We start from the raw sequence: 13200 nt of genomic DNA on the forward strand, positions 1-13200 counted from the left end.
TTGGGGAAGTGTTTGAAGAAGTTCGAAGAAGGAACTACATAGAGTTCTTCTTAAATATTATTTAGAAAAATTTGTACTTCTTCAGACATGTTGTTTGCTACATTTGAGGTGAGGAATTGTCTTGGAAAGGTTTGCGAAAGCTTGTGGAAACTTTTAGTCTGATTGGTGCAAATTGAAGATCTGTTTGAAGAAGTTTGACGAAGGAACTGTGTAACGTTCTTCTTAAATAATATTAAGAAAAGTTTGTACTTCTTTGGAGTTACTGTTTGGTACATTTGAGGTGGGGAATTGTATTGCAAAGGGTTGTGAAAGATTCCTGAAAATAATTAGTACGAATTGAGGAAGTGTTTGCAGAAGTTTGAAGAACGATCTGTGTAACGTTCTTAAATAACATTAAGAAAAGTTTGTATTTCTTCAGAATTATTGTCTGGTGCATATGAGAAGGGGAATAGTATTGCAAAGGTGTATCAAAGGTCGTGTAAATGGTTAGTCCCGTTAGTACAACTTGAGGGAGTGTTTGAGGACGTTTGAAGAAGGAACTGTGCAGAACTCCTTTCGAGTATTATTTAGAAAACGATATCCTTCTCCATTATTATTTTTTGGCGCATACAAGGTGGGGAATCTCTTTGTAAAAGCATATGACAGCTCCTAGAAATTATTAATCCGATTAGTACGAATCGAAGGAAACATTTGAGGAAGTTCGAAGGTGGAACGGTGCAGAACTCTTTTCGTATATGTTTAACAGCAATTGGCGAGCTTACCGCCTAGCGAAACTATTTCCAATAGAATGGCTAACGAGAAAGAGACATTAAAAAGTCAACTTCATCATCGGTCACGCAGGCCTCAATTTTATCTAGCGGTCATAAATTACTCAATTGCCGTCCTCCGCTTTCTTCTTCGAAAGAAACGTGGCCGACCTCGAGCGGCGTAAATCACATTTATCGTTGGTGAAACAGAAGAAATAGGCTAAACCCATTAATTAAGAGACGCGAGTTTAAAATGTTGCACTCTGTTTCTGCACCGTGAACGCAAATATTTATGCAACAACATTGCGGTGAAGTAGCAAATATTTTCGGGCTTCCTAGCGAGATTCTTTCTTTTCTCTCTTTTCTTCGTTCTTCTCTTCTTCTTCTTTTTTCGCGCGTGTTTTCACCAAGGAACGCTTTCGGGAACGATTAACTATTTTCCTGGTGTCTTTTCGGGCGAACTTTCGGAGGACTGTCGGAATAAATCATCGGGCGTGAGCGTGCAAAGTGCCGGGGGCGGCTCGTGCATCGTATCTGCATTCGCGCCACGCGGCATTAATTATGTATTCAATAAATTTTAAACGCATCGAAATGAATTCAAATTGCAGATTAATATTAAACGGCGTTGGCTAATTGGCCGGGCAATTATGCGGTGTTAATTAAACATTAGGAGCGAAGTCTCGCGACATAAGCACGGGCTCGCCATCTGGTGAAAGCTCGCGGACGAAGCTTCTTTGCAGATTCAGTGCCATCTGAAAGAGGGATTCGATGGTTTTGCCAGGATTTTCGGGGTAAACGTTTGTATAGAATGTCTGCTTTATCGTTCAACAGTTATCGTTCCTTCTTGGAGATGAATTTTTCGGTGGATGCTCGGTGTGTTGTGTGAGCCGCTCTGAAATGAAACTGACGAACTTCGTGAAATGAACAGTAGAGAAAGGTGATGATTTTTTAAACATTTTCTTGCTGAATTCATCGTGAAATTTAGGAATAAATAAATATCATTGGAGTTGATCGATTTGGTCACTGAAAATATGGGAATTGCATAGAAGATTAATGTGACAAACGGCAGGTAATGAAATTGAGAAATTTAGTAAAAGTGGAGTTGATCGATTTGGCTCTTGGAAAGCTTATATGTTGCAATATAGCGAAGCAAACATTTAGTAAATCTGAAAGTAGGAAAAATTCTAAGAACTAGTACGTTTTACAATTCAAAAAGACATTTGAAGCACTAAATTTCTAATTTATTTTCACAAAGTGAAGATCAATACTTTGAATATTAGAATAAACGAAAATAAATATTATCTATTAATTATATGAAAATTTGGAATAAATTTTCTCTCCAGTGTCTCAGAAATATTAAAAGGGTGAAAAGGAGAAGTATAATAGATAAGTTACAAGAAAATTGAAGAATTAAATTTACAGCAAATAAGGAATGCAATCTCCGGTAATTTGAAATGAATCATAAAGGCAAGATTTCTCACATGTTTATTCAGTAGAACGGGTGGGTAAGGAAATGAGTCGTTTAAAAAAGAAACGTTTTATTACATTTACCTACGATCTGTATACGTTAATATACGCAAGTCGCAAAGTTACATACACAACAACGTATAATCCGATTCGAGGGTGGAACTTTCGGGTTCTTCGAGATGTTAAAATATTCTCAACCCTTATATGGTACACCCGAGCGGGAAATAGGAAGAGAGTTTAAGTCACGAATTCAGTATTTATGTGTGTGTGTGTGTCTGTGTGTGTGGGTTAAAAACATTTTTTTCTTCTTGATATGTCCAAGATTGGCGAACGTAATGAAAGACTTTGCCATAGACGTGCAGCAAGGTGTTTCGAAGGAAAAATTATCCGATAATTCGTACACAGTGAAGTTGGTGAAATTACATAGTAACATCGTTCGATAATAGTGTTTAACAGTAAGAAAAAATTTGTACTCTAAATCCATTTATTATTACCATACATAATAATATTATTGTGCTTCGAGTCGATGATCTGTTGTTTCATTTCCTTTTTTTCTTTTTTTTTTTCGATATTTCTCTCTATGGTAAAATCTTTTCCACGATTCGTCAAACGGCTGATCGAAATTCTCTCACTCTCCCTCTCTCTCGTAACTCACGGCAATTCCCTCATTCCCGAAAATGGTTAGACGAGTTTACGCCCGATTGAGTATTCGTGACTATACGACACGACCACCGAGTATATGTTACAGCATATCGACTACATTAATATTCCTCTTCGACTTATAGCTCCATTCGACTGATTATGCAGCTTGATAACGCGATTACGTGATTAGTTGAGGTTTTTTTTTTCTTTTTTTAATTTAACTTTGAGTCGCCAGCCTCCCTGTCTGTTGATCCACTTTTCCTACGTAAATTCACGGGTGTCTGTTGGATTTTTATGTTTGTCGAGTAACACACGAATGAAAGATGGAAATTTAACGATATCGATATAACGTATCTCTTCGAGTTTATTGAAATTTATTTCTCGTAGAATGAGATAATTAATCGTGTGGATCAACCGACGGTTTATTTGCAACTCTGCCATTTTCTTCGTGTATCGACACCGAACGAAAAAAATGAATCGACTAGCTCTTATAAACAGCAAGGAGGAGATATCACGGCTTCACATGTAAGAGGTATAAATTCTCCGGTAAAATTGAGCCTATATTTTAAATTCTTTTAAGATACGTTACCTATGTCGCTTAACGCTACGCCTAGTTTATGCACGCTACCACGAATCCTGTGTTTTGTCCTTATTTTATCGATTAACATGTCGGTTCGTATAATGACTATGTGACACGTCGCTTGGGTAGTTACGAAACGTTAAAAAATTCGTTTCGACATCTTCTTTCATATACAGAAGGATATCAGTCAACCTTATTATCAGTGATTTATATACAAGTTCGTTTTATTTCATCATACTCATCGCATCCTGTAATGAGTCTACACCGTATTCACAGAAGAATTCATCCGTTTCCGGTTTCTACTTCGAAATCACAGAGAATTATATTATTCACTGCAGATATCACCTTCTCGTAAGATAACTTCATCCGTCGATATCTACTGTACCAACGATAGATACGATAGACACGTGTACGTCTATTGGCAACGTAGTTTCTTTCACGGTTAGTGATAAGTTTTATGTGCATCCTCCGATGAATCAGGTCACACGCCACTCGTTAGTTTTCGTTTTTCAAGGTTCACGATTAGAGTGGCGTCTCCTCCTCTTGCAGTTACCTGGGAGTCGGAGGAGGTGGTGGTGGTCATACGGCGCTTCCAGTGTAAAATCCTGCCTTACCGGCTAAGCCTGGAGCTCGTTTCCTCTTTTCACACTCCATGGTACTGAACGTGTTCTGGGCAATCTGTGATTTCCTCTTCGGGTTCTGTAGCGTCATACTTCTCTGACTCGAGTTCGAACTCGAACTTGTCCCTGGTTCGGATACCCTTAAAATTCCTGAGTGTATCGTCCCGAAATTTTGGTAGATATATTGGGACTGAATAGCCGAGACAGAGGTGTTCTGATTCTTCAAGGTGATGGGCACGGTTTGCCCTGCTAAACTATTGTAACGAGTGTCGTAACCGAAAGGTGTGTCCAGTAAGGATTCGTTCTTCTCTCCGTACCCACTGAGCCTGGAATCCAAGAGACCTTCCTTTTCGATGAAGCCACTCAATCTCGAGTCCACCACACTTTGTTCCGTAGTTCTCGGAGAAAATTCGGTGTACCGTGGCTCTTGACCAACAGGGTGTTCTTTATTCTCCGTGAAAGCGATCATATTTTGTCGAGAGTCGGACAAAATTCTCGAGTCGATTAAACCTTCCTTATCGGCGAAGCCGCTGAGTCTCGAGTCGATAACGCTGGCCTCTGACTTATCGCCAAACGTGTATCTCGGATCCACGTCTTTTGCGTCTGGATACGCCGGTAAAACGTGAGACAGATCTGATTTATCGACGTAGCTGATGGCTTGCGGGTTGGAAGCACAGATATCAGGCGCAGATTTGCATAAGAGAGACGTGTCTTCTTCGGCAACTCTCTGAGATGCTGGAAAATTTATGAATTTATCGTTAGTTATTTTGTTACACAGAGTGACCGGTTAAACGATAAGAGAATAGCGTTACTTTTTGAGGATTGACCGAATACTCGAGCTTGCGGAGGTCCAGGCGACTTCTGGTGAGCTCTGACTAGGTACTCTGAACTCAGACCCCTTTGTTCTCTCAATTTTCTTTCCGCACCAGGTACCATCACTCTCACCTGAAAGAATAAAAGCAACGTTACTGTATCAGGAAATTGTGGTAGTTTAAATATTTCTGTCTAAACGAAAAGAAATCCTTCGCTCTGTGTCCTTTTCGTTTAATTATCGATCGTACCATTTCTTCCACTGTCGAAAAACGTGCCATATATCCAGACATGGTCAGAACAGCCGCCACTTCCGCCAGAATCAAAGCCAACCCTGACAGCTCAAGACACCAGCCGTATTGATACTGTGGCAGACCATTGTCATCGGCTTGCATGCTAGACGTAGAAGGCAGACTGTATTTTCTCGGCACCTCAAGCGATGCATCTGATAAAGCAGACGCTAGGACTATCAGACCACCGCCTAACGAGAGTCCTGTAACACAAATGAAATTATTACTTGGCTTACTTCCTAATGTCTGCGATATTTATGGTTTTCCGACAAAGTCGCTTCGACAATCGTGATTTATCTCTTGCTACAGTTTCACCGCCGAAATTTAGTCGTAGTTAGCGAACTAGATAATTCTGAGAACTCGTGAAGTTTCGTCGCTGATAATCTTCGTCCTGATCAGTGAATGTTTCGAAGATCTTTATTTCTTTTTGCTAGAAGTTGCTATTTCTTCGAGTATATCCTGATTTTTCTTAGCGAATCAGATAAAAAATTGAGGAACGATGTGAAATTGTTAGCAAGTCAACTTGCGAAAGTTCACTCTTTCTTTTATTGTAGTTCGATCGGTCGTATTTCTTTAAGCCAGCGCTATTGCGTTCTCGTAAATACGCTAGCTTACAGAGGTAATGCGAGACGAATGGTATCATTAAAACTGATCGTTCCATAAAGCTTGTCACGTTTTCTGCCTGCTTAACTACGCCTTTCGGGTGAATTAACTGCGTCACCGACGGTAATTAAGATCTAAGTAGAATATCTTGGATTACTCTCCAGGAGGAATAGGACGAGAGAGAGAGACGATTAATAAAATGTTACACCTTCGTTTGCTTCAAAGCAAGACTTATCTATCTGAAAAGGTTGAACTCGTTAAATATTGAAGAGCTAGCCTCGGTAATATCGCGGACTAATAAATTGCAGGACAGAAAAATCTATCAGGCAAGTGGGTCTGTTTTATTCAGTTCTGAGGATAATTGCACCTTCCATTCGTGTAATGAAATGAAACTCTATAAACTCTGGACCAAGTTCGTTCGTCCTCATTTTCCTGCATTTCCAATCGCTATAATTTCTTCCTGCCCTTTGAATTCGTTCACATTTTCAAGTTTTTCCCAATTTTGAACGAATATTGCAAAAAGTATACATTTAACAATTTACGTTTCTACAATAAAATAATCCAAATACTTTTATAACGGTGTTCTATGTAGTAAATCTCGAAACATCGCAGATTAAACATTGGTACCCTTTTACTCAGTATTAGTAATCTTTTACAAAGTATTTCCTCGTTGAATTTTCCAAAAAAAAAAAGAAAGAAAAATAGAGAAACAAATGACATTCTGTCGAAGAAAGAAGCTCGTGTATTTAAAATCTATATGTATATCGTGCACATGTGTGCACTATAGCAGCGAAAAGGATTAATCCTATTTTATTAGATAACAGGTTTAATTTCATTTCAGTAGATAACAGTGTATAACACTCGACAATGCTTCCTCCTATCTAAACGTTAAAAATAAAATTCTCGCCCCAGCGAGAATATATCTCCGGTTTTCACCGGCAGCAGAATCGAAACAGCGTATAGCCTATCTACTATGTGTCCTTGGAGCGCGTAAAACGCGCCGCATAAAAATTTGCATACGCGTAAAACGAACGAGCGGAGCTCTGGCTGTCGTCTCCTGGTCGATTCAATTCCAGTCGCATCAGCCACCGGCGGCGGGACATTGTTATGACGGGCTAAGCCGGCCCGTTATTGCATTCTTAACGACAGATAGTTGGTCCACGTCACGGCGACCTGGATTACCGTTGAAACGCGCTACACACCGGTCTCTTCTTTTCCCTTTTTTCCAGTCCGTTTTTGAAAGACTTTCTCAGCTTGTCTCCTGTGCTTGTTTCACCGCTGTTTCGCGCAGACACGACGTTGTTAAGTCGTTTTAAAAAATAATCCTCTTCCTCGTTTCATTTTTCTTCAGTTTGTTCCCTTTTTTTCGGAACTTCCTCCGCTTATTGCGTTCGTTGTATTGTTTCGCGGAGGTTCGACGAGCTTTGGCGATTCGGTGAAGAATTTTGTTATTGCGTTATCGCGTGTTATTGTCGAAATGTCGATGTGGAATTTTTATTAAATATTTTCGAGGAGAATTTGTTTGTGAAATTGTTTGAGAGAAGAATTGTATAGTTCGCAAAAATATATATACCGTCATTGCGAATATTAGGCATTCTTTCTTCTTAGAAACTGAAATCAAGTTTTCAAGGTTTCAATTTTTGTATTTTAGTGTTTTCAGTATTTTAATTTTTATGCAATTATAGGCTGTATGTATAATATTTCTTTTCCTAAAATTTCGTAGAGCCTTTCGTGACTGTGAAGACAAAAAGATTCTTCCTATTTCTCGATGGAAAATATTATTCATTGCTTTTCCAGCTATTCAGCAAATTCACCTGTCATTCTTAAAACGCATCGCCGTTTCCGACGGCCAGATACAAACATTCAAGCCGCTCCGTATCACAGTTTAATGAGATTTATATTTGCATTGAAATTGTCCGATTAATATAACACAAATGTGACGCAATTTACGAAAATTCCCGGAACAAGAATTGATAATTCGAAATTTGTAGCGATCCCTTTTATCCCCGTCCTTTTCCTCTATTTTTTTTTACTACAAACGAGCAATTACCGGTTGCACGAACGGCAATAGATTACAGGTTCGTTTTGGTGCAGGTGATTAATTTCAATAATTGATTGCTACTTCAGCTTGTTAAATTACAGCCGACATAAAAAGCATCCATATTTCATTGGAGCATCTCCGTTGAACGCTGCAAATGTGTCTGGCGAATTTAAATTTCAATTAACGCTGCCATACGTTTTACAATCGGACGTACGTCGCTTGGCGAGGAACGGAGGGGGGAGATGGAGGAAGAGGGACAAAGTTTATGCTTCGTTTCGATTCGAGGCACGTATCAGCGTTCTCTGTGCATGAAAGTGGCGTGAAATTTGGAAATAAATAGCAATCTGTATTGGCTAATCGAGCGGATTATTTATTGCCACGGATCGACGAGATCTCTGCGAGGAGTGTGTTTGGTAGGAGAGCTTGAACTTGTAATTGTGTAGAAATGCATCGTCTTTGAAAATTTGTGAATTTCTTTAGACAACTTTGCAAATTTTAAGAATTGAATTCCGAGGCCTGCAATTCTTCTGATATTTTAAAATTCACTGATATTGAAACTAAGAAAATTATTAGAAATACCTCTGAATATTCTGTGTTAAAATATAAATTTCATTCGATAAGTTTGAAAATTCTAGGAGTCGATATAATAATTTTCAAGACTGAATTTCAAGGCCTGCAATTCTTCTGATATTTTAAAATTCACTAATGCTGAAACTAAGGAAATTATTAGAAATACCTCTGAAAATTCTGTGTTAAAATATAAATTTCATTCGATAAGTTTGCAAACTCTAGGAGTCGATATAATAATTTTCCTGTGGTCTTTTTTCTGATTTCTTGTTTCTGTGAGAATTTTTTTCCTTTGGAAGAAGCGAACGAATTTCTGCAGAAATTCGAACGCAGGTGGAACGATCTGTCCTGAGACACGTGATCCAGCATTTCACACGTATTTTACCGTGGCTGGAACAAAAACCTGGCCCCGTATCGACGAATCGAATTTCTATACGCGGAGAGGTTTAATTAGCACGCGGCTTGTCAGCCTCGCGTTTCCTCATTCACCGATTTCATTTGCAAGTATACCAGGCCAAACGCTGTTTATCAATTAGCCCTAGTTAGCTGGAGCGACCTAATTTCACGCGTCTTCAGAAAGAAGAGCCGACAGATGCGAAATAATTATGCGGAGAAAGAACGTGGGACAAGTGAAGGCTCGTTAAGGAGACGTGAAAGGGATCTTTGTTAAATTTCTGTTCAATTTCAGAATGCACTTTGCGTATCAAATACAATTATACTTGAATTTCATAAGCCAGAAATTAAGTAGGAGTTGGACATCGCGAGACACTACAGCGAATGAAGCATTTGAAACTAGCTCCTACAACTTTAATATATTGTTAATATTTTCACATTAAAAAAATTGAATATTACAGCCTAAGGTGAGATTGAGTTAATGAAAAAATTACGAATACCATAGTGATCATACTTTCTTAGCAAAAAATTCTAAAAGAACGTCAGTTTTTAGGCCTCTCCACGTATCTCCTTTTAGAACATAGTTAATTTTTCACTAAATTTGATTATCAGAAGAATAAAACAGTGGTATTGAATAATTGCTATTATATTTTATATACTGATATCCAAACCGTGAATTATTATCTTTAAAAAGCCAATATATTACCATAAGGATGTAATATAAATCGTTAAACTATTTTTCGAAACTTAAAATTTTTCAATTTTCACAATAAACTAAAAATTTAATTATTGTTACCATTTACAGTGTTAAAACTAGTTAGGAATGTTATAGAATTTAATATTGTCCCAAATAAATCACTTATGTATCACAAAATACCGTCAAACATACCATTAAAACGTATTAAAATTACAAGAAATTCCAGAGGCCGCCATTCAGAGCTCGTTCGCAATTATGGCATTTCAATTAGCTCGTTAGACGCGGAGAACCTTCCTCTGCAAAACGCAATTCGCCTCAGCTCGATATCTCTTCCCGTTCCCGAGATATCGTCGTTTAAAGCGAACCGTAATTTTTACTATTTCGGTATCTCTGTCCTTCTCGCTCTATCGCTACCTCTCACTCGCACGCCAGTCACTCACAGTAGTAGTTTTTCTACTATTACTATCACTGTTACTATGAAGCGTACGCACTTCCAGGAAAAAATGTAGGTCACGACGTTTCGCCCGCCATTCATAATCCTTGCATTTTAATCGGCGAACTTTAAATCGTTGTATCTCGGGAACTAATTGACGTATCGACGTGAAACGAAGCTTGTTGTAAACTGCACGTCATTCTCTATCATCTGAGATGCGTATTTACACGATTATCTCGCTTTTTCTAATTTTCACTGTTGATAGTAAAATTAATTAACGGCAACATTAATTAATTCGGAATATTAACAAATTGGAAAATAAAAATAGTGGTTGGAATAACGGTAAATTCATAGAAAATATTTCTGAGAATGCTAAATTGTGTGCAAAAGTTACGGAAAATATTAACACAAGCACTAGGGAATTGAAGATTTTCCACAAATGATTTTTAACCGGAATATTTATTTTTTGAAGATTGTAAATATACAAAAATAGGTTTAAAAAATTAGAATTACCAGTTGCTATCGAATTCGAGAGATTTGGAGTGTGGATCGCGGCGAATGGTGGATTAACAAATGGTAATTGACGTGAAACAGCGACTGGGATGATTGTATCCAGCATCGGAGCCGTATCGATGAAATAAGTCGAGGCTCGTAAACTGCGCGAGCAAATGAAAGTTGGCGAACAGTCGTCATCAGAGCGGGTACGAGTTTGGAATATTCAATCGAGAGTCGTCTTCAATTTCTACGTTGACTTGATTGTGCTACGCTTTGTCCCTGGACGACTACTCAACCCGTTGCTCAATTAATTAGCAGTAATTGCAATTTAGTCGTAGAACGTGGGGGTCGAGAACGGAACTCGACGTTTCCATTGAAGTAATATGAACGTGGTATCCGGATTCTGTTCAAAAGTAAACGTACACGATCCTCGTGCTCATCAGAGTTACCTAGAACAATTGTTGAATCGAAATTAGGCGGAATTGGTAATCTCTGGCTAATCCACCGAGTGTTCTCCTTTCGGAAGATTTTTCGAGGAGGCGGTTCAGTCGAAATTTTGTGATTTAAGTGATAGACGTTTATTAGGTTCTTTTATTTCACCAATTTTATTTTCATTTTCAGGAAGTTTCGGGAATAGAGATATTTAAAAATGAGTATAATAGCAATCTTTGGTTAATTTATCGAGTATTCTCTTGTAGAAGAATTTTCAGAGAGCAGTTAAGTCTAAATTTTGCGATTAGAGTGTTAGACGTTTATTGTTTTTTCAATATTCGTGAAATTTGTAGATATTTCGAAATACATCATTTATAATATCGACGAAAGAATGGTCGCGTGTGCATTCTACAGGCTCATCACGTTTCGAACGACAACTGCACAAATCTGACAGTCAATAAATGTCAATAAAAATGTAGGTGACGCCGAATCGACATCCACGTCTGTTCTCCTTTATTATCTATTATTTCTCCGCGTTATAGAATATCTTTTATATGCAGCAAAGAAGTTGCAAAAGAAATGATAACTGTATATCACAATTCTACAAATATTTGTCTTTAATATTACACAGAAAAATTCACTGCGGAGCATAACTATAGCACCACTGACATTTTTAAGATCTTTGAACTTTGAAAGAATAATTGTATCGTTTAAAAGAGCATTGTGAGAAGCATTGAATTTGTCTGTGTATGTATCGAGATGAAATCGAAAAGCACTTTAGAATCGGTGGAAAATTATAGATTTCACGGTTTTCTATTGTAAAATTCTTACTGCGTAAAGTAAATTTCTGTATCTTCATTTGATCAGAGTGTAATCAATTTATTGTTACTTGGTATACTGGGGCTTGGTGCCAGGGTCGTTAAGTCGAGTCACTGTCGATCATCCAAGTCAAGCTGCACTCGTCTGGGATGGGTTACCGCCGATTTTCTTTCGATTGATATTTCTCGGGGTCTCGATGTTTCTGACGTATTTCGGTGTTTGGGTGTGTGAGTTTCTGTGGCTCCTCTATTCTATTCTTTCCAAATTCGAAGGTCTTCTCCCTCTCTCTCTATTCTTTCGAAACTCGTCGAAGGTCTTCTCTCTCTACTCTTTCGAAATTCGTCGAAGGGCGTGGTTCTATTCTCTTCAAAACTTTAAACGTTCTTCTTTATTTCCTCTGATTCTCTCTACTTCTGCACTTCTCTTCACTTCATTCAAGATTCAGTGATTCAAGATCAGTGAAATATATATGTATACGTATTGACAAAAATAAATTTTTTCTTTTTTAAAATAGTGTAAAAAGGAAAATTGTGATAAATCTGTATTACTATTTTTAATAAGATTTCAATCAATTGTTTTTCCATTACATATAATTTCTTATTATCCTCTTTCACGTAATATTATTAATACTCAGAAGTCGCTACTTGAAGCAGCAGAAATTCTTGAAGTTGTAGCTACACTCCGCAGTGTATGTAAAACATTTTAATATATCTTCCAAATACAACGATCTTTATACACCATTTAATTTCAGAGATGCAGTAACATTTTCCACGATGCTGCGTTCAGAACAATTTTATGCACGATATTAACATTCTTCAGGGAATGCATATTTCGCGGTTATCGTTATTGCTCGAGGGCGAAAAATAAACAAAACATTTAACGCTCACGGTGGTTCCAGTGATGGCGAGCTATAGAGAGTCAGACGCAGTAGTAGTGGACTGCACGAGTCAGCCATAAGAATTCCGAAGGCCCAGCACTGTGCTAGGATACGAGCTCTGAATATAAGCCCTTCCCTCCTTCGTATCTATAAGTTCCTAGATACCAGATAGAGAGTATTAACTGTTAAAATATATATATATCCACGAGACAGTTTTACCCCAGGAAAATCTCAGTGAAAATCAGTAAGAAAACGAACGAGAATTTCTTCCTATTATATCGATGATAATTCGAATAAATTTTTTCCAACTTCTCTAGAATTAGTACTTCTTTCGAAAAGTGCTTCAAACTGAGTGTTAGTATGTGTAATTCTTTTTTTTTTTTAGATCAAAAGCCAAGTTTTACGTAGTTGCGCAACGTGTTTTTGCCAGAGTGTTATCGGAAAGTTTGCTCGAGGAGTCGTAGAAAATGGTTTTACTATTAGTAATGCCTGAAACTTGTTGCTGTCACAAAAGTTCGCCCAGCAAGAAGCGGTCATTTTTCTTTGAACTTTTCCTCTCGATTTCTCGAGACGATGTTCCACTTTAGAGAAACTTTCGGATAACTTCGAAATTCATTCCAGTGTCTGTAAAAATTACTTTACACACCGTGTACAATCGAATCGATGTACGTTTTGTAAAATATACAAA

At 37.8% G+C, this 13200-nt stretch overlaps 1 protein-coding gene across 1 annotated transcript in view; it reads right to left on the reverse strand.

The window, feature by feature from the left end:
- Positions 1–4014: 4014 nt before the first annotated feature.
- Positions 4015–13200, reverse strand: part of LOC108576272 — a 188651-nt gene continuing 179465 nt past the window's right edge. The window contains exons 4-6 of the mRNA XM_017939231.1: positions 5117–5358; positions 4868–5000; positions 4015–4790 (exon numbers count right to left, since the gene is read on the reverse strand). Coding sequence (XP_017794720.1) covers positions 4015–4790; positions 4868–5000; positions 5117–5358 — 1151 coding nt within the window. The remainder of the gene's footprint in view (positions 4791–4867; positions 5001–5116; positions 5359–13200) is intronic.

Source organism: Habropoda laboriosa, unplaced genomic scaffold (genome assembly GCF_001263275.1).
Source record: "Habropoda laboriosa isolate 0110345459 unplaced genomic scaffold, ASM126327v1 scaffold212, whole genome shotgun sequence".
NCBI classification, from domain to species: Eukaryota; Metazoa; Arthropoda; class Insecta; order Hymenoptera; family Apidae; genus Habropoda; species Habropoda laboriosa.